This window comes from Brassica napus, chromosome C2 (assembly GCF_020379485.1).
Source record: "Brassica napus cultivar Da-Ae chromosome C2, Da-Ae, whole genome shotgun sequence".
In the NCBI taxonomy this organism is placed as follows: Eukaryota; Viridiplantae; Streptophyta; class Magnoliopsida; order Brassicales; family Brassicaceae; genus Brassica; species Brassica napus.
The window spans coordinates 18800411-18823344 of record NC_063445.1 but is presented as its reverse complement, the minus strand read 5'-3'; the positions used below and the strand labels follow the sequence as shown (position 1 = coordinate 18823344).

Below are 22934 nucleotides of genomic sequence, written 5' to 3'. Positions count from 1 at the left end.
CGCATCGATCGATCACGTAGATGCACCGGGCCGTAAGAATGTGATCGATCGATGAGATTATCCCATCGATCGATTGAGGATATCAAGTGTTCCTCGGAATTTCCTCGGAATATTCCGAGGAAATACCGAGGAACTAGTGTTTGGGGTTTCAAAACATCAATTTTTTTTGCCGTATTTCATTTCTTATACAATTGTAATGCATACCATTGAGGATTCTTTGTATAGATGAGCATAAACCATGAAATAAAAAATTTCAAAATGAATTGTAAGTATTCCCTTTACCGTTCATTAAAGTGTATAAGTGTTTCTCTTATGTTGTGGGGATTTCGTTCATACAATCGGAAAAGTGTTTATTATAGGGTAGGGAACAATTTTTTGACTTCATAATGAACGTAAGACCCTTAATAAGGGTTATATAGGTGTTATTCAAACCGCAAAACGTTGTTTTCGGTTTAAAAACCCTATTTCCTCGGAATTTCCTCGGAATATTCCGAGGGAATTCCGAGGAAACCCTCTTCTTCCTCGGAATTTTCTCGGAATATTCCGACGAAATTCCGAGGAACTAGTGTTTGGGGTTTCAAAACGTCAATTTTTTTTTATAAACGCATCGATCGATGTATATATATTCAAAAACGCATCGATCGATCACGTAGATGCACCGGGCCGTAAGAATGTGATCGATCGATGAGATTATCCCATCGATCGATTGAGGATATCAAGTGTTCCTCGGAATTTCCTCGGAATATTCCGAGGAAATTCCGAGGAACTAGTGTTTGGGGTTTCAAAATCTCGAATGTTTTTTTATAAACGGATCGATCGATGGATTTATGTCCAAAAACGCATCGATCGATCACTAAGATGGACCAAAGCGTAACAATGTGATCGATCGATGGGTATATGTCCAAAAAAACATCGATCGATCACTAGTTCGTCGGAATTTCCTCGGAATTTTGTAAAATCCCTATAATATTTCCTCGGAATTTCCTCGGAATATTCCGACGGATTGATGTTTCCTCGGAATTCCGTCGGTTTTTTCCGAGGAACACATTTTTCCTCGGAATTTCCTCGGAATATTCCGACGGATTGATGTTTCCTCGGAATTCCGTCGGTATATTCCGAGGAAATTCCGAGGAAACCCAAATTTTGGGTTTCCTCGGAATTTCCTCGGAAATTCCTCGGGAAATTCCGAGGATTTCATTTTCCGTCGGAATGTCCGTCAGAATACCGCTGTTTTCTTGTAGTGCTTGTCGTGTTCCATGTACATCAATGGAAATCTCATATAGCTCCTCGCTTACATATTCTCTGTCTTTCATACAGGCCTTGATCCCTGCAAGATAATATATACAAACATTTTTGACAAATTGTGGATTTGATCAAATGGAAACATACATGTTACATTGCTGATAATACTTACAATCAATGCTCAGAATCCATTTCCCCTCCAGGATCCCCATCATGAATTTGAGTGTCCTTTTGCAGGCTCCATTTTCGTTGGTTGATGCAATTACATGCGTAACTCTTGGCTCCCATTTTCTCGAGATTGTAACTCCAGAAACTTCAGCAAATTCCAAAATCAGATTCTGCAAGCAAAGCCATCCATGCGGTTTATGTTGTAACGTGGATAGGTTTTGATAAATAAAAGGGTATGTATATTTCTTTACCTTCTTTTCAAAGGTAAGTCCTGAACAGCATAGAACTGTTTTCTTGGGTCAGATAATCGCTTTATCTGCAATGGAACTCGAGGATTCCTTGTTCCCTTGGTTGAGAGAAGTTGATATAGGAACATATCCTTATGAAGTGTTCCAAGATGTGGAATGGTCTCTTCTGATTGGTGAAAACCTCGAGGCACTGTAATAGAACATGCTACCTAGTCGGACATTACTGCACAGATAGTTGCGCGGAGCAAGACAAAGCTCTTAACGCAGTTGCAACACCAAGTGTTCCAATAGAATATAACTTCTCACAAATATAAAATCATTAGCCAATAGAAATTAATGAAAAAGAAGGAAGAGGTTTAAGCAATCAATACCTGAGTATATGTCTCTGTTTTGTAACTCCATTTGAAGATGGCATGGTGGTTGATAATCTTCAAGCTGCCATGGTTCAACAGAATGAGAAACTACATATACATGATATTGAGAAGATGACAGTAACCTTCAATAGAATCAATGATAAACAGAAGTTTGTCTGACCAGCCCCCACATCTTTGGTGTAATCATATCCAAAAAGAGCGACCTATAAAACATGGGTGGTTAATACCCAAGTATCAAATCCAGACCAGCAAAGCAGAAGTGTACAACACGAAAGATAATAGAAAAACAAAAAGTTTGTTTCGATTCTCACCTACCTGCTCAGTCATCTGATATGGTTTCCGCTTATTCCAAGGATTGGGACAACATCACTTAATAATCAGTAGGTAGAAAGACAAAGAGACGCGGCTGCAGATTGATCTGAGACAAACAATCTCTTGAAACACCATTGAAGGGGACAGAGATCTGAGACAAACAATCTCTTGAAACACCATTGAAGGTGACAGAGGAAGGGGAGAGTCGATCGATCGTTACGATCGTGGTCAGAAATCAGAAGTGGCCGAAAGGGGAGAGACAAACCGTAAAGTTTCATGTTTCGTGAAAACAAAATTAGGGTTAGACTCCACAGAGCCCGAAAGCACAAACGGAATAAGCCCAAACAAATGAAATATTTGACTTAATGAAACGCAAAGTTTAAGGAGATGAGACACGTGTCACGCCTAGAGCTTTCGACTTTCTGACGTGTCCGCCTACGTGGCACGCCTAGGAGAGAGGAAACTCTATTATATATATAAAGACTAGGCGGCGGGATGTGGATTATAAAAGAATTTCAACATATAAAGTATATGTATAATAAACATTGGCTGTTTCATATTTTTACATTTGTTTGAGGAAGGCATATATATTCGAATTTGATATATTTTTCGAGATTTGTTTTTATTTGATAAGTATTTGGTAGATACACAAAATTTGGAATTATTGAACTCTGAACACAAATAATAACTGGCTCATGTCTCGAAAAGAAAAGAAAAGAATATAATAATATAATTTGCTATCTATAAGCAATATAATCCACAAACATCTGAACTCTTAAAAAGTAGTACATTTCTTGCACAGATGTTTTTTTTTGTGGAGATCGCAGCTTCTTGGGGGTTTGAGTCTGTCCATGTTGATTAGATACATGTCCTCCAGAGTAATTTTGTAATCACTGAGTATTTTTTTGATCTTTCTCCAGCGGCTGTTGGATGTAGTTAACGTTTGTTCCCATTTTAGGGTGTCTAAAATCTTTTTCCCCTGATTCAAGTTTCCATTCCTTATCATGTTTTCCTTGAACTGACTGTCGTAGGTAATCTAGTGCTTTGCTTGGGTTGGTATGGAAGAAATATTGATTTATACCTTCAATATAGTGTGCTTCAGGGTTATGGTGTTCCAAGCACAGCTCCATTAAGTATTTGTGTTCAATCGCCATCCTCTGTGGTTCGGATGCAAAGTATTATATTCTAGGTTAAGGTTTTTTGAAATAGGATGCTGGTGATATGTCAGATGTGTCTTCATCTGAGCTGTTCTCGCTTTGGTTTTACCTCTGACGTCGTTTGAATCCTGATGAGATTAGGCGGCTGGGAGATTGGGAGAGGGATTCATTTCTTTGTGTTTCTTTTGGTTGTTTTTTTAGTGGTTGATCGTGTGATATACGTGTGCAGTAGGTATTAGGTATAACTTTATACCGCAATGAGTTTTTGAGTTGCATGGTACGTTGCAATCAGCATTAATTGCGTAGATTCTGTTTGCATATTTATCGTTTGAATGCTTGATATTAGGGATAGTTGATATTGCTCTTTGATATGTTTTTTTTGGAATACATATATGAGATTCTGAAACTATATTGTATAAATTAATTGTATATATATATATATATATATATATATAATTTTCTGTCAGAAGTAGCGGGTTTTTTTTTTTCCACCTAGCAATATTATGGATGTAGTAATTAGTTACTTTGTGTTCTTTATTAATATTACTATTATTTTTATTTGTTATGTAACGTACCAGTTATGGGGGGAAAATATGAAACTGATCCAGAGGAGTTGATGAATAAATACATAGGCATCGTAATTTATTAATATGTTAAATTTTATTTTAATTTTAATTTAAAATGAAAATAAGGTTCATAATTGTTTTACAACAATTTTATCTATGTACTTTATTCTTCATTTTACAAATTATAAATTTGTCTAATTGTAATAAAATTTTATAAATAAAATTATTTACTTTCTTTTGATGTTTTTTTTTGTTTAAATACAGCAGTAAGTCACATAGGTTTTTAAATTTAGAATTAGAGTTAGTAGAGCAAAGTTACTTTCTCTTAGTTATATTTTTGTTTCATGTATTAATTTGTTTTTCCATATTTTCTTTTAAACTAATAATTTATGCGATATTAAAAAACAACTTATTCATTTTAACTAAAACTATTTTATTGTTGAATAAAATTTCATTTAAAACATATATATTTTTATTGTTGTATCAATAAGGTAGTATGGTTAATTCCACCGATATATTAAAGTATTTGAAGCACGTACAATATGTGATTTGGGCTATGTGTATGTAAACGTTTAGTAGACTTTGGGTTTGTGTCTTTATGATGGACAAACCGGGAGTTGGTTTACTTTATTAGACGACAGAGTCGTTGGTCTACGAAATGTAAATTGCAAAACAGAGGATAGCGTCTATAAACAGAGTATAATTTGTAAACCATGTTTTCAGTAAGTGTAAGAAAGGTCAATAACTCAATGGCTGTATGTCTTTAGACTAAACTGATGCTTTTCACACCAAGTATTTCACCTATGACGTCTACATAAAGTATGAGATATATATCACTTTCTTACAAATATAAACAGACCATACTCTTTACACACAGAAGTTCAACAATATAAGAGGTACGTGTCAATTGGGAGCAATATACCTGGCAATTGAATGTTTGTATTGGCTAAACCAATCATCTCAGAATGGTTACGAAACCGAAATGCTTCCTCGGGCAAGGGGGATATGGATCAGTTATCTCCTCGAAAATGGTGTTCTCTTTGAACCTGATCAACAGAGAAGACTCGTGAGCCGGAAGCTCTGTGCACATCTAGAGACATCAAAACCGGACATGGAAAACATTGTTCCGGCAATGAGTCTCTCCCGGTATTGTGGGAGAAGGCTTGAACTGATCGTCACTTGCATCATGGTTGCCTGAAACATAGTTAGGAATCTATCAGTGCGAATCAACGGTGTAAATTTCAACAGATTATCAGTACCGACTCTACATAACAGGAAACCAAAATCTTTACCAAACAACCAGATCAATACTAAACCAAAATCTATTTATAAATTAACAATCACGTTACAGTCAGCAGAGAATAATAGATCAGACCAGCAAGATTTTATTTTTTTCTAACAACAAAAAAAAAAACTAAGGAAATTTGAAAAGTAGGACACGATCAGGTTTACCGGAACAATATCAACCACATAAACAGCCTAGAGCTCACAGAAGAATAATAATGGTACGACTGTTGATATGAAACCAGAACGATTGGTACAAAAAGAGAACAGAAAAAACCACTCACGTTAACATCCACCATGAGCAAATCCATCCACTTAAGCTCCCACCACGCTTAACATTCCTAACCTCCCAGAATCGAAGCAGTCTGGCCTCTACAACGGATGAGCACCGCCCAGATTTCAGATCAAAAAAAACACGCGAGCTATCCATTAACATAGATGAGCATATAGATATGAATATGAATGAGATGTGTAGAAGAGAGATGTGGATATCGCGATTAGCATAAGAGAGATATTTATACACGATTTCGCCGACGAACAACGCAATCGAAAGGTCTTGGAGTGGGCTGGCGAATTAAGAGGATTTAAGACGGAAAATCACAACACATAGCGTTACAGAAATCCGAATCGTCCCTTCCGCCGATGAGAGAAGCGAAGAACATGAAGATGCGCTCCAACCCGGATTAGGGTTCCTACCAAATTCAATGGTCTTTGGGCCTTAAATTCAAAGCGTATTACGAAGTCCAAACGGAGGCCTAGAGGAAGACGAATTATGAAACTATGCGTTTCATTAAAGTGTGACACGTGTCAAACGTTCGCGAATCGAATTTGTGACGTGGCATCTGAGCTGGACACCCTGGGAGAGAAGCAAAGCCGGTGGTATTCAAAGATGAACAAATATTTGAAGGAAAAAAAATTGTAAAAGGATTTTCATGCTTTCATTTTTAGTCGAAAATAGTTCATAACTTCATACTACACACCTCTACAAAGGTTATTTGGAAAAAAATCAAAATTATAAAGGAGAAAACGTTATAGAAAAAAACTTGCAGAACTATATCAGTTTACTTCATTCCGCCCCCAATCGATCTTTGAAACATTTCAAGTCCGTGAAAATGCAATTTTTTCACAAAATGCAATTTTGTTTCGAGTTTTGATTACATCACAAATCACATAAGTGTTAGTGTAAAATAAGACACTGTTCTTTCTGATATGTATATATAGAAGATAGATAGATATATATATAAGAGAAAAAGACAAAAATATCACTAAATCAAGTTTATGTTCCAAACTAGCACTCAAGATCAAAAGTCACAAAAATAGCATTTAATGTTTTATCAAAAGTCACAAACTTAGGGTTTAGAGTCAAAGGGTGGGGTTTAGGATTTAAGGGTTTAGGGTTTAGGATTTAGAGTTTAGGGTTTAGATTTTAGGGTTTAGGGTTTAGGGTTTAGGGTTTAGAGTTTAGGGTTTAGAGTTTAGGGTTTAGGGTTTATGGTTTAGGGTTTAGGGTTTAGAGTTTAGAGTTTAGGGTTTAGAGTTTAGGGTTTAGGGTTTAGAGTTGAGAAATGAGGTTTTGGGGATAAGATTTCAAATTTTGAAAAATAAAAAAATTAAAATTTTCAAAGGATAAACTTAGAAATGTGCTATTTTGGTCATTTTAGTTTTTGAGTGCTATTTTTGTGATATAAACTTAGAAAGATGCTATTTTAGAGATTTACCCTATATATAATTAGATAGATAGATATATATAATAATTATATATATATATAAGATAGATAGATAATATACTAAATATATGTAATATAATATATTAATATCATGATCAATAAATAATAAATTTTATTTTATTTTATTTTCATTAAGATTATATAGTTCTTTAACTGTAAGTGAAATTATATAATCTCATGTATAACATACATCAAAACTTTAAGTTGTCTAATAAAAAGGGTAGTAACATATATATATTCTTTTTGATAAGTAATCAAAGATAGGTCGTAACATTCGGTGAAAAAGAAAACACTATTGTTGTCGGCAACACGAGACATCCCCTAATACCATCGTTTTTCTTCCTTAATAATCACAAACGCCAAGAGGTAGCAGTGACTCAGTGAGTAAACAGAATAATATCAAAACCAATTAGATTATGAACACACACGAAACCAAGTTCATTCTCCTCTTAGCCATTGATAGCTTGTATATCATTGCAAATTATATGATGATCTTGGGTTTTTGTTACTAAGAACATGTTTGTTGGTAAAATCCACCTAAAGGTTCTTAGTAAATTTTTAACTTTTAAATGTGAGATAAGAAATTTTGCTAAGAGACACTTAATTATAATGGTTTAATGGTAGTTTCTTAATAAAAGTTCTTAACAATAAAAAAATATTAATTTTTTTTTAACATAAAATTTTAAACAAATATTAAATTTATTTATTAAATAAAACAAAGTCAAACATAACATTTTAAACATAGATTTAAAAAAAAACATAAAAACATAAAAATAAAGATTATTAAAATAAACTATAATAATTTCAAAGAGACATCGAAACTCAGTTGTTGTTTTGATCACGTCCAAATTTAGACCACATATGTTTAACCAAATCAGCTTTCAGTTATTAATGCACTTGTCTATCACGAATGCGAACTATCATATTGACGATATTTGTCGGGAAATCTGTTGAAAATTTGTCGGGAAATTTGTCTGAGCATCAACAGTCACCATTTTCCTTCCTCTCCGAAAGCCACCACGAGAGAGATCTCGCCGTCTTTCTTGATCGAGGAGAGGAACTGATAAAGGAACGCCATTTTCTTTTCACTACAAAAAAGTTCACATTGATAGCACATTATTATATCTCATTTTACTAAACTGGTATCGTAGATGATTTGAAATATTTCGTATTATATAATAGCGTTAGATAAATGCTATGATAGTGAAAAATGCTATGATAGTGAAAAATGTATTTCTTCCTCTCTCTCCTCCTACCGTTAGAAAGAAGATAACAAGTTTCTTTATTTTGGTTTCATTGTTTTTATTCGTAGTAAAGATCTGATACGAAACTGTTTACAATTCTCCCACCCACACAAGAAACAAAACTGCTAAAAAGTTAGTACAAACATAACACCATATCCCACTTCTCTAACTATCTCTCCAACATATCTAGAGAACTCACGATTACATCAACCGCTGAAACCGCCACAGGCTCTTTCACATCATCAGCTGTCAGATTCTGCAACATGGGTTACAATTCATTGTTACAAAACTCTTCGTACTATGTTATATCTTTTCCTTTCTTCTTCACCTCAACAACAACCAATGACGGTGTCAACTCAAACATCTCTTCTGCAATAGTCAAAGCACCTTTCACTCCTTGTCTCCTTGTCTTGAACCTTCAAGACGCACCCAACAATCCTTCTTCCTCACCGTAAAGATCACAACTTTAGCAATCTCTTCCAACTTCAATATGATCTTCGAAACTGAAGCTCCTGAGACAAACCTAGTGCCTTCCCAATCATCATCAAACAAACTTGAGAAAAGATATGATATCAAAGCATTCAAACAAACGGGTCTAAGCAACCCCACAACCTTCCTTCTTGAACCAAGAGTTCTCCATAACCTCAGGGAAAGTAAATCGTTTCTCATGATTCAGTCTCGAGAAGACCAAACAACAGCCTCATTAGCTCCAGTGTGAACCATCTCGGACATCTAAACTCACCTCTGTAAATCTGATCAGAGACAGAACTGAGTCAAAGTCCGAGACTTTGAGATTACCCCTTCTGGTCTAAAAGCAGATTCTCCGGTTTGACATCACCGGTTGTAGACACCTCGAGCTTCCAACAGAACGTGACAACGGAGATCAGCTGCTGGTTTGAGACCCTGAAGCGCGAAGACATCGAGTTTCAGAGACTGGAGAGAAGCAACACGAGCACTGATATTATCAAAGGCGTCGACTTTACATCTGCGTTCTTTGCCAAAATCATCTCCGTTTCTTTTTCTGTATACCCAATAGCTCGAAAAAAAAAAAAAACAGAGACTGCAACGGAAGAAGGAGACTTATAAGACGCATACCAACTGTTTGCGAATATGATTCAGAGAGAGAAGTACAAAAATTCACCTACCCATTTGAGTTTTGCCATCAATCATAGAAGTAGGGCATTTGCATCAGTGAATAAGAGCGGTTTGCCGACGATCTAAGCTGCAGACAAGCAACGGCCGTAGCTAAGTCTTAACTGTAGAAGCAGGGAAAAGAGAACAAGATCCACCGAGAGAGACGCCGTTTCGTTGAGGAGAGCCACCGTGAAGAAGTGAAATCACCATTCGGTCGCTTCGGAGAAGAGAGAAGTTTGAAGGAAAAGAAGAGAAGAGACGAAACCGAGAGCACCACCTCTCCTCTCTCCTATGAACTTCGGACACTGTGGCGGTAAAAAAACGGGCGCCTTTTATCTTAATTGCTGTTTTTCATTTAATTTTAATCTAAATTTACCCAAGAATCCTACTTAAGAGCTAGCAATAAACATGCTTTAAAAGTGTGTAAACTCTTACCTTGACATGTTTTTTTTGGTTTATATAAGTTTTCAACAAAAAAAATTGGATAACCATGTCTTTGTAAACATTTGGGGTAAGAAGATACAGAAAGTGTGAAACCGCTTACATTTACCTCCGATCATTTTGGCCTTAAACGTGCACGTGCTTGTATTACAATATAAACAAAATTAGGTTGACGATGGATTACAATATTTATCTACAAAAGTAATCGGATTCTCCGTTGCAAGTCATAACATACACCAAAAAATACATGCATACCTACTCGTCTGAAATCTACGCATCGTATACATGCATACCTTCCTCAATCAAAGAACGACAAATCGGACAGATCTCGCATTTTTTGTAGCATGTGCTGAAAACACAAATGACATGAACATTTTACAAGATTGTATTTCAAGAAAACACAAATAGTCTAAAAGACAAAATAAAAGATCAAATCTAGCAAATCACAACCACACTTGTTTTTATCTCTACACTTTTATAATTAGTAAAAATATAATTTAAGACTAATGGATGCATTAAACTAGTCATGTTAATTCGTTGTCACCAAGAACCGCACAATGCATGTTAATTCGTTGTAAAACCACAAAGTTATGTTTGAACAAGTGATGGTTTTGATAAACAACTTTTTTTGAATGGCAATAGCAATAATACTTATTGAAACATGATAATTAAGATATTTTCTAAGAGAAAACGAAAGGAATGTTGGTTTACCTGCAGAGGGCGCGATGTTTACATGGGAGTAGAACCACGTCGATCGGCTCTACAATGCAAACTTTGCAAAGAATCTTCTCCTGAAAATCGATATTTTTTAGTATTAGTAAGCAAACGCTGCTTCCATAGTGGTTATTAAACAGACAAATTAAACTCGAGGAAAATGGGAGGGTGTATTACGTCTTGAAGCTTTTCGTACTCCTGCTTGCTGATATCTGTTTGCTCACTCAATGCAGCTTGTAGTCTACGTACCTGGTGAGAGTTTAAGAGGTTCCAAATATTGCTTGGTTTCATAATATTTAAAATGAAATGACTTAGAATGTGCAATTTTACCTCTTCAACAAGATCAGACTTTGGCATTTTCTTCACAACTTCTGGTGAGAATGTGTTGTATCTGATAACGTAACATAGTGTATAAGTGAAAAGATCCATTTGTTATGTTACCAAAAGATGAGAGCTTTACCCAGTAGCTTCTCCAGTGTAGAGCCTAGCTTGTTCCTCCTGACTTCCTTCATCGACAGACCAGCAGCCAAGTAATCTGTTATTTACTCATATAAGAAGGATTAGTCTTTCTTGTTGTCACCAGAGATAACCATTGCTCAGTTTGCTGTAGGTTATATGTACCTTACACCATGTTGAAAGAAACCCCGGAATATACGAGCTGTTGATGCCGCAAAATATCTTCCACAAGAAACACCAACACTATAAATCCACAATACAGATTTCTCCACAAACCTATATCATGTAGCCAAGTAATCTGTTATTAACCATCTGAGAATGATTAGTCTTTCTTTTTGTCACCAGAGCTTCTCATTGCTCAGTTTGTTGTAGCTTTGTACCTTCTACCATGTTGAAAAAATCTCAGGAATACACTAGACGATGATCTGGCAAAAGACCTTCCATAAGGACCACCAACACTATAAATCCACAAGATAGATTTCGCCAGCGAAATATATGTAATAAAAAGCACCCTAGCTCCTTGTAGCAGAAAAAGAGGTACAAACAGAACTACAATCGGAATGTTCTTGGGAGAAGCAGATGTTCCCTGGCAATTTGATAAAAGAGAATTAGCTCAAACCCGTGCAAAAAGATTATGTTTAAAAACTACTGTTAATTGTGAACCACTAAAAAAGCCAACATTCGTTGGGCCGGACGTAATCCATTTAAGGGTGCGAGACTAAGCTGGACATAGTCCATCTGGGGATGCGGGGACATAGTCCATCGAAGGTCCCCGGCAGGGAATTTATTTATTCTAATATAAGGATGTTTTTCTAAAGGAAAAAGAAAATCGGGTTTGAAGGTAATAAAATACGAGTCTAAAATTTGAGAATTTATTTATTCACATAATAAATATACAAAACACTAAACGTGTATTCATTTTGCGCTTAAATTTCTTTGATTTCTTCGAAACTAGTTCGCTTTAGTTCACTGTAAATGTGTACCTCTAAGCTCAAGAAAAGGATGATTTGAAAGGTAATGAATGGAATTTTCATTACATATCCACCAATATCAAGGATGTCGCATTCTCTGTTGCTGTCCTCATTCCGATATCTTACTCCCACTGACGATGAGCTAGGTATATGTGAAGACCTATGGATTGACTGATTCCTCCACTTTGTGACAAGAAAGCCAAAGCACTCTGATATGCTGTAGATTGAGAAGAAAGAAGATTGTTCATACTTCTAAAAGAGGATAGTTTAGAAAGACTTCAAGAAGAAAAATTTAGTTTACCCAAAGATTATAGATAAGTTCCACCATTCCCACGCAGCTACATCACCTATACAACGCTCGAGATATAATAGATTTAGACCAAAAAAAAAGACTAAGACTAGGCAGTAATATCAAGATAGAAAGATGACAACTAAACAATCTGTTTTTGCAAAATAACGAGTAAGCAGTTGGTTCTATAAAATTATAGACATTGCAGTCACTAGCTAGATATCACAAGGACTAAACAATATTAAATGGAGAAATTCTTGGGTTAATCCCCCAGGGTGAACCTCTAGATTCACCAACCAATAGTGTTTGAGTATTTGGTATTTGATATCTTTTAAAAAAAAAAACAAAATTGAATTTCCAAATAAGATTATATTTTAAAAATAAAACAATAAAAATACATAAAAATAGTTACAATAAATAAATAAATAAATATTGTTAAACCGTTAGCAAAATACTAAATCCTATACCCTAAATTCTAAACTTCAAACCCTAAATTATAAACCTTAAATCTTGGATAAACCGTAAACCATTGAAAAATTTTAAACCCTAAATCATACATTAAAAACTAAATCTTAATAACACTAAACCCTAAACTCTAATCACTAAACCCTAAACCCTAAACCCTTGGATAAACCTTGAACTCTTGGATAAATAATAAACTCTAAATAAAAAATATTTAAAATTAAACCCTAAAGTTTATGATTTATCCAAGGGTTCAGAGTTTACCCAAGGGTTTAGGGTTTAGTGATTAGGATTTAGGGTTTAGTGTTATTAAAATTTAGTTTTTAATGTATGATTTAGGGTTTAAGATTTTCCAACGGTTTAGAGTTTATCCAAAGTTTAAGGTTTAACGTTTAGGGTTTAGGGTGTAAGATTTAGGGTATAGGGTTTAGTATTTTACTGAAGACTTAACAATATTAATTAATTTCTTTTTTGTAACTATTTTATGTATTTTTATTATTTTATTTTAAAAATATAATCTAATTTGGATATTCAATTTTATTTTCTTTTTAAAAAAATATTAAATATCAAATACTCAAACACTATTGGTTGGTGAATCTAACCCAAGAATTTCTCTATTAAATGTGCAACATACCTCGTGATTTAAGAAGAGTGAACGTTATGGTTGCAATTAAGGAAACCATCCATATGGAAACCCATGTGTACTACAAAAGAAATAAACAATGTAGGAAGCAAATTAACTAGGTTAAAGAACTAATGAAACCAAATTTTGTAGACATAATCCGATTAAGTGATCATATTTGTGTCTTTTTTTTTCGGAAGACGAGTTCTAAATTGCTCAAAGAGAATAACCAACTTACGAGAAGTGGTTCCTCACTCATAGTTTCTTCATATCTAGGCATGCATGTCAAGCACTTTCTGCAGGAAACGTTGCGTGTCAGACATCACTAAGGGAAAAAAATAAACAAAGCCAACAATGGTCAAAATGAAAACAATCTAGAATAGGAAGAAGGATGAACAATCCAAAACCTTAAAACTTTGATGATTTACCTGACGTTATATACCAAGATAGCTACCTCGAATGCAAGCAAGGGTAAGAAGACAAACTTTAAGTCATCTGCAACAGAGGGAAACAAACCATTCTTATACACCCTTTGATTAAAGAGTATTAGTAAAATGGTGGGAAAAAATACCATATTTATCTTCAAGATGTAGAAAGAGAAGGATCTCAAAAGCAACAAGCAGTGGCGTTGCCATGACATATTGAAAAGGAGTCCACTGCAACAAGACCAGAACTTAAACAGGTTACAAGCAGCCCTGCCAAACTAAGATTAAAAGGGTAATAATCATACATTCTCATCATGAGGCATCGGTGGAGAAGGCAACGAGCATCTACCACGCGAAATGATAGCATGACACAGCCACCACAAGGGTGTAAATACAAACCTGCAAAAAACAGAATCAAAGGAGAGTCCAACAAGTCTTGATCCTTAAGGATGACTAAAGAAGATTCACTAAAGACTTAGTCAACAGAAGTCAAGTCATCAAAACATAAGAACTGACCACCATGAGTGAGAAAGGAGATGATCAAGCTTGAGAGCAAGAAGAAGCGTGAAAGAGAAGATGAAACCATTGGCGGAGACCGCTTGAAACGACTTCCAAATTATTTTCCATCTCATTACTCTCCTCTGCACCAACATCACGAAACTCTGAAGTCTCTGAATCAGTCAGAGAGACGTTTCTTTACATAGTTCAAATTCAAGATCTGGTTGTGGGAAAGTTGAGATTTTTCGTGGAAATTTTCGAAAAGCAACACAAAGGAGAGCAGACTGTACAAATTACGAAAGCTTTCCACGCCAAAAGTAAAGCAAAGCCAATAATACCATTTTACTTTACTTTATGTTAATGATATTTTACTCGTAACGTTTAGTCAGAGAATGAGAAAAGAAAGAATGTTTGAGTCTTTAGTTGGAAGAAACCCACTAAGAGGGGTGTATCGAACTTAAATCTTTTTTTTTTTTTTTTTTATCTATGGAGATCCCAAAAACTTTATATATTCAAAGACTAATCAACGACTTCTTGCATCCGGATACGCAGCTAATTCATCAATATGGCACGACTAGATGGCCAAGAGGAATCGAACCCAGAACAGAAGCTCCAGCTGGCACCACTTTACCGTAAGGTCAATATCAATGGACCAAAATTTAATGTTATTCACCTAATGATTTAGAAACTTTTTCAAATCATGTGTTATTAAATGCAAAGTTTATGTAAAATCAATAAAAATCACTAGAAATGTATTGTTATTCAATTGTCAATTTATAAAAGCTTCATCAAATCCTGAGTTTTTCAAAGGTAAATAGTATTTTGAAAGAGGAAACTTGTAAAAGGATTTTCAGATATTTTACTTTCATTTTTAGTTGAAAATAGTTCATATGAAATACACACATCTATGTAGGGGTGAAATTATTATCCGGGATCTTTATCTAATCTGAAATCATCTACAAAAATAGGATATTTGTGGTGCCCAGATTAAGATAGTAAAATTTCAGATCTATTAAAACAAGATCCAAATATATATATCTTAATTTTTAAGCTCGTATATCCAAATCCAGATTTTTTTAAATATATTGAACTTTTATTAATAATTATTTAAATATATTAATATGTATACATAAACGTAATTTTATAATATTAATTATACTTTAATTTTAATAATATTATATATTTTTTATTTTATTTTTGTATTATTTATAGTATTCTAGTATTTTTTTTAAAAAAATTATTTACTTTTACGGATCCAGATCCAAACACCCACACATATATTATAATATGTAGACTGATATTCAGACTAGGCATGGGCATAAAATTCGGAACCCAAAATCCGAACCGAACCCGAACCCAAAAACCCGACCCGTTATCCGACCCGAAACGTAAAAATACCCGAACGAGTTTTGTAGGGTGGTACAAAAAATATCCGAACCCGAAGTGTTATTAACCGAACCCGAACGGGTAACCCAAAAAATCCGAAATTAATAGTCAATATAAATATTTTGAAATATATATAAGTACTCCAATTATTAAATTTAATATTTGTGGTAATATTATATATAATAATAAATATTAAAATTCTAATAAATGCTTTAAGTACACAATTAGTTATAAATAAATATTTTATAATTTGCTCATTGAAGTAAAAAGTCTACTCTCTATAAGGCAATACATATTGTTTACAAATGATGTTTGTTTTCATGTTTGATTTAACATTTTATTGTTATTCTATCAATTTTATATGTGATAGATTAATTTTTATTTAATTTAGATGTTTTTCTTTATGTTTTACTTCAAAAAAATTGTTTTTTACTTTGGTTATATCCGAACCGAACCGATATAACCTGAATCCGTACTATATATGATTACTTTATGGGTTTTATGATGCAATACAATTTTGAACCGAACCCGAAGTATTATTATCCGAACCCGACCGATACCAATAAAATTTTAGTATGGGACCTAGAAGCGTAAACCCGAAAATCCGAAAACCCGAAAACCCGAAAAACCCGACCCGAATGCCAACGGGTACCCGAACGCCCAGGCCTAATTTAGACACAGATATCAAGCCACAAATCCGGATACGGATACTAGACTCATGGATCTGGCGGATCTGGATCCGAAATCCGGATACCCTAAATTTTTTGGATATTCGGGTCCGTCCCATCACTATTTTTATAGGTGTTATTTAGAGAAATTTCAAAATTATGAAAAATAAAATATTATAGAAAAAAAATTGATAAGTCTATCAGTTTACTTCATTCTCAGATTTTATCACCATTCCGCTCTTAATGGATCCTAGAAACATTTGAACTTCGTGAAAAAGCAATTTTGTTACGAGTTTTGATACGCCAGACAAGAATCTTCTCCGTTGTTGTTCTGTGTCAGTTTAGATGCTGAAACATTATTAAAAAATTGCTCCTTTCTCGTCTCTTCATTGAGGAGTTGAAAGCGAAAAGATAGAAAATGGGTTCAAATTAGCGATGTTTTCACTGGTTTTCTCAAGGTTCCAATGATTAATTGACACAGAGTATGTAGTCACTGGAAAAGGTTTATGTGATGAAGCATAGTAGAATTTGTGTATTCACTAAGCATGCACATTTGTTTTTAAGAAATTGTTGATGTTCATGTGACTGACCAAGCCATCTTTTCTCAAAGTTTCAGCGAGAGGTGTTGTTCAACCCTAATCTAGCAACGAAGTCAGGACCCGATCAGTTGGGCCTGGGAACAAGTGGATGGCAGAGTTCGAAGGATAGGCTTCGAGTTCAATAGATAACTGCGAGCTTGATCTGAACAGACTCAAGAGAATCCCGAGGGATACGCAGGATTGTGAGCAAGTGACATCGGAGCTATAACACTATGAAAACATGGTCATAACGACTACAATTGTGTAGTCATAATTTAATGTCGTCCTTACGATGAAATAACGACAAAATTGGAAATCGTCGTAACTTTGACGTAATTTTGCTACGAATATATTTCATCGTAAATTAGTCAGAAAGTAACAATTTATTTACGACGACCTGTTAATTTCGTCGTAAAAAGACGTTATTTTCGACTATTTTACATTGATCACTTTGCATCTAATTAACGACCCTATTACAAGGAATGTAGTTGTAAATTAGTAGTAAAGTTTATAGTGTAGTGAATTCGTTGTAACATTCCCACCTACCAAAATCAAAAATTTCCTATGAATATGCTTTCCTCTCTCATTCTTAAGATGCACAATAAAACGAAAAAGAGTAAAAAAATGTCTCGAGATATCGATAAGCTTCGGAGTTGGATGTATGCACATAAAGATTTTGCAGGAAGAGTGACGAAAGAATTTCTCAACGGGGCAGAGATATTAATGTACCAGGCCGGAAAGACGTCTCTAACGAATGAAACAGGTAAAAGGTATGTCCATGTCGTAAATGCAAGAATACCAAGTTTGCTTCTATTGAAACGGTTTGGAAACATATAGTAAATAGAGGATTTACCCCACATTACTACATCTGGTTTCACCATGGAGAGGGCGATGATAGTTGGAATGAAGCTAGTAGTAGTAATCAGTATGAAAATGTTCGTCGTAATAGAGATGAACCGAATCATTTGCCTTCTGAAAGTTATCCTCAAGAGGATCAGATGGTAGATCATGATAGGATGCATGATATGGTTACAGATGCATTTTATGAACTTCAGTAATAACGGTGAAATGGATATATATAATAAGAAGAGGACCAGAAGGAGAAGACAATCATTCCTGCATACACATAACATAGACATTGAGATCTCACCTCAACACATCGACCTGGATTTGTTCATCATACCTGGTATATCTTTTAATTATTGTTGACATATTCGATCTTGTCATCAACATAATCCATTTTTGTCACCTTAAACCTGATTACATTGTTCTTGTTCTAAGGATTTTTGCCCAAACGTTCTTTCTTCCCTAGTTTATTTACAAAAACTCTCAAATACGTAATCTGGATTCTAAGATCCATATTTTAGCACCGTCTGTGGGGAAGATTACGAGACGCATCCTTTCTAAAATCCCGATCTAAGGTTTCAAGGCAGAAAAATAGACCTCGAATATATGACTTCTTGCCCCTTTCTCCATTAACCCTCAAAATGAAACGACATCAATCTATCAGATTTCGGAACAAAACAAAACGAGAGATCAAGTCTCAGTCGCCCGATCAAACAAATTGACTTCATTCAAGGGACCCCAAAACGTATTAACGCTATCATCCCGACCAAAATCTACCAAACATCGGTTACAAGGGGTACGCAACCATCAGCAACAGTACCCCCTAAACAAGAGATTGTTTTATACGCACACAAAACTTTAAAGTTCGACAAAACGCACGACAACACTCTCGTCTTTCAACTTGACGTAGGAAGATGCCAGTTATCGAGGATAATTATCGATACAAAGAGGTCATCCGAAGACCTTTTCGACGAGGTGTTCAAGAACATAGGGTACCCCGATTCCGCAATAAACCATGTGACAATGCCATTTATCAGTTTCGAAGGAACCACAACCCATTCTCTTGGTTGAATTCCGCTGATCCTAACAGTAGATGACGTCCAACAGGTAGTCGAGTTCACCATAATGAACCAATCTAGACCCTTAAGTTATCGACGGTGAATCTGACGTAAAAGCGAGCAAAGAAAACTCTAGTGGGTAATTTATCGGATTTCTGACAAAATCTTTGGATAGGAATATCGTCAGAATTAGTTGTCAGTGTTTCATCAGAAGTTAACATTGACGTGACTTCACTCTGTATTTTATCGGAAATTTACGACGAAAAATTAAGGTCGGAATGTCATTGGAATCATTCGTCGACAGTTTGTCGGAAACTCATATCAAGTTGATTTTTGGATTTTCAATTTTTATACCACACTACCAAAGAGTGAGAAGTTAAAGCTACGTTATCTAAATTTTAGATTTTCAATTTTGTTCATTCAAATCTAATGTTCAATATTATTATCTGCATTAAAGCCGTAAAAATTTAAAATCCATTTGTAAACCGGAAAATTACTCGTGCAGAAGAACTGAATACGATAATTTGTAATACTTAGATCATCCTACTCTTTTATTTAGGCATGGACATTTGGATGTCCAAGGAAATTCAGTTTGGTTTCAATTGGTTTCAATTCTTTGGGATAGGGAATTTGGCTGCATTCAGATCTTTTAAAGTTTGGTTTGGATTTGATTCAAGTTTTTTTTTGGGTTTGGTTCGGATTTAGTAACACTTCACAAATCCGTTTTAGATTTGGATTTGGTTCTAATTTGGATTTCGATTATCAAAATGTTTGTTTATGATTCAAAAATACACAATTTAGATCACAAACTTGAAAGTTTAAAGCAATTTGCAATAACAAAAGTTTGATGTCATGATTAAGAAGTGGTTTTCTAAGAGGAGAGAAACATAAGCAAGTTAAAATTAGCAACTAATAACTCTATAACATATCAAACAATATTTAAACTTAAAAATAAATAACATATATCATTAAATTTTATATGAAAAACTTTTTCATCATAAAATTTGAAATGAAAATCTCAAAACATAAAAACCTCAATATTTAACCAATACCAAAAATATACATTAATATGAGTATTTAAGTTAATTATTCATGTTATAGATGCTTATTTGTGTATTTATTTGGATTTTGAATATTTTGTATACTTATATGAGATTCGGTTTGGGTTTTAGACGTTATTTTTCAGGGTTTCTAAATTTTTATAGGTTTTTCAGAATTTAATTCGGATTCGGTTTTGGTAAAACTCAAAATCCAAAATACTGTAGAACCAGATCTATCAGAATATTTATAATGGATTCAATTCGATTTAGATTCAATTTTTTGCGCAGTTTAATTCAGATTTTTGTTTCGGTTTCTTTGACCATCCCTCGTCCATTAATTAAATATACATGAAGTAAACAATTCTGGGTTAGAGATTCTTTGTTCTAAGAAAATTATTGGCACTTGACAGATACTAATGCTCTAATGGAAATGGAAGTTGTTGACAAACTTAACAGTTTGTGTACTCTCTCTCTCTCTCTCTCTCTCTAAAAACAAATCCGCTCCTTTTTCTCCACAAAAGCCTTCAATCATCTCTTCCGATCTCTGACTCCGGATGCTCACATAGAGCCATGGTCGGGTGTAGTTTTTGTTTTGTCTCCGTGTTTCAATCAGTGTTGTTGCATGTCGATTTTGAAGCCGGAAATTGTAGATCGTGATCTGTTCCTTTTCAGATCGGTCGGATTTTATCTTGTCTCGAGGTGGAGATCCCAGATTTTCCAATTCAACGATGTGGTGTTTGCTTCTCTAAGTCTGCATGTTCCGTTTCTTCCCTTCTGGCTCATTGGCTTCACACCTGGGTTTTAAATGTCGAATGGCGACTCTTGGCGTTAGGAGGGTCGACACTCGCCACACGCCATGGCTTTTTATGGCGATCGCCATGTGTATCCAAAAGCCAAATTACAGTCAGCTTCTACCCCTAAAGAATATATTTCAGAAACCAAAACACCTTATTCATTGATAAAATAAATGTAGAAAACATAAAACACATGTTCAAAGCATAATACCAAAGCAAAACCCGAAATCTAAAACAAAACAAGATAACAAAAAAATGATATACGTAATGAACATCAACTTAAAATCCTATGAACCCTATGTCAAAGAGAGATTTGCATAAATAAAGAAGAGTTACTGCCCGTGTATCTAGCAGAGAAAGCAAGAACTTAAGAAAAACGATAGGGTCATGTTACTATTATATAGTACTATTGTTGAAGTAATTAGGGTTTTAGATGGATTAGGGCTTTCTGCTTAGTATATTTAGAGTATAGTACTATTTTACTTAACCATTGTGGATTTAGAAACCAAAATTCTGTTAAACCAACTTGGTTTGTTTCTCAACAACGAAGCGACGCTATGGTCGATACCCAGTAAATAAGAAAAGCGAGCAAAGGCGGTCGACATGTGTACCTCGCATGGCCATGAGGGGTTCTGGCGTTTTGGAGATCGCCACAGATCGCCACTCGCCATGGTGTTCAAAGCGGTCGCCATTTAAAACCAAGCTTCACACTATCTTAATTATTATTACGTCTAGGTTCTCAAGATTGATTTTGGTAGGTGTGAAGCGATTCACTCCCTATGTACCCAAAGGTATGATCGAGTCCTCATCTTTCTCCTGCTTCTTCCGTGTCGATTTATGTCTCTAGATTCGACTTCGCCGGTTCCGATTAACTCTTATGGAACTACATGTTTTGTTGCTCCGGGATTTGAAGCTTGGTTCTACTCAGCCTGCACAATTCACTATGGGAAGCTTCTGGTTCGAGCTATCTTCTTCAGGAGCCATTTGGAGTTTAGGAATCATGTTGCTTAGGAACTTTCATCCTTTCGTTCTCTGATAAGCTTTATTTTCCTTTGGTTTTTGAAAGTATGACCAAACTAGGAGAAAGGTGAAAATGTTTCTTTCTTATTTATTTTGACTAGAGTTCCTGTTACATAGAACATTCATATTTATATGCTAAGCACTAGGGTTTTCATCTCATGTGTCTTCAGGATCTAATGGCTGGAATCGATTGTGCACCGGGACCAGCTGAGCTGTAGACATCTTCTTCTTCCCGTACACTTCATGTGCTTTCTCCAGCTGTGTTGCAGAAGACCGTTGAAGTGTTTCTTCAGTTTTGGGCTTCTGTTCACTTGTGGGCTTTGATTCAGATGTGGGCTTGAGCTGAGAAGACCCAAATAATGGGTTTCCTCTAATAGTTTTTAGTTTTAGAATCGTCATGTTTTCGCTCGGGGATTGTTTATCATCCGCTGGCTTTGGATTCCAAAGGTTATTTTTAACTCGTCGGCTTTGGGTTTGATCTTTGTGTCTGATCTTTTGTGATTACAATGTATGTTCTTGTCTATTTTAATGTGAATATAATCTTTCGGTGAAAAAAAAACAGATAAATATATATACTATGTACCACTACAAGTTTGCGACCTTTTAGCGACCTTTAGTTTGCGAAAGCCACTGGTTCCGTCCTCCAAAATTATCCATCAAACTTTCGTAATCAAGCTTCTTGATCATATCTTTTTCAATGGACAACATAGCCAAACCATTTAATCTTTTTTGTGAGATAATAAATTGTCAAATTGATATATTTATAAGTAATAACATTGAAAAAAATAGGCCCTAAAATTTTGACAAAAATAGTAGGTCCCATAGGTTTGTATCGAATGTTTTGGTTCAAGCCCAGGCCTGGACGGAACTGAGACTATATATCGACTACATGCTTGTAGTCACAAAGTAGTTTCAAACGTAGTGGCACTTTGCGACTAATTTGCCACATACGTAATGGATTTTTTTGGCTTTTTTAATCGTCACAAAAAAGTCCCAAAATACCCACTGTTTTGTGACTACCCTATAAAGTTATTACTAATTTACTACTATATAGTTTCTCTAAATTTGTCACTAATTTTAGGAAACATAATAATAATTATGTTAAACAATGTGTTTCTAGATATACCATCATCACTACAAATAACACATCTATTACCTGTATTTTTCAACATGTTATAACATAACAGTTTAAATGTGTAATGTGTTTGTT

The 22934-nt window shown here is 34.8% G+C and overlaps 1 protein-coding gene and 1 long non-coding RNA gene across 2 annotated transcripts; both read right to left on the bottom strand.

Annotated features, from left to right (window-relative positions):
* Positions 1 to 1215: 1215 nt before the first annotated feature.
* Positions 1216 to 6552, bottom strand: LOC111202573. Its single transcript, XR_007319959.1, has 5 exons — positions 5873 to 6552; positions 5636 to 5723; positions 1662 to 5261; positions 1415 to 1580; positions 1216 to 1327 (listed from the first exon to the last, which is right to left on the bottom strand). It is a non-coding gene; the product is annotated as an uncharacterized LOC111202573 (long non-coding RNA).
* A 3424-nt stretch (positions 6553 to 9976) lies between these two features.
* On the bottom strand, positions 9977 to 14723 carry LOC106357599. The gene is made up of 15 exons (XM_013797278.3): positions 14353 to 14723; positions 14142 to 14235; positions 13983 to 14067; positions 13840 to 13906; positions 13650 to 13707; positions 13424 to 13493; positions 12340 to 12385; positions 12051 to 12255; positions 11448 to 11653; positions 11233 to 11343; positions 11072 to 11146; positions 10942 to 11002; positions 10789 to 10860; positions 10609 to 10688; positions 9977 to 10246 (listed from the first exon to the last, which is right to left on the bottom strand). The coding sequence occupies exons 1-15, from the start codon at positions 14487 to 14489 to the stop codon at positions 10168 to 10170; spliced, it is 1446 nt and encodes a 481-aa protein (XP_013652732.1). The 5' UTR covers positions 14490 to 14723; the 3' UTR covers positions 9977 to 10167.
* Between the last annotated feature and the right edge of the window lie 8211 nt (positions 14724 to 22934).

Excerpts from the sequence above, each read along its gene's own strand:
- LOC106357599 (XM_013797278.3), bottom strand. The coding sequence starts at position 14,489 with ATGTTGGTGCAGAGGAGAGTAATGAGATGGAAAATAATTTGGAAGTCG. Across the intron at positions 11,344-11,447 it reads TTTTTTCAACATGGTAGAAG|GTTTGTGGAGAAATCTGTAT; the intron begins GTACAAAGCTAC and ends TACATGATATAG. Across the intron at positions 11,003-11,071 it reads TACACTGGAGAAGCTACTGG|ATACAACACATTCTCACCAG; the intron begins GTAAAGCTCTCA and ends TTACGTTATCAG.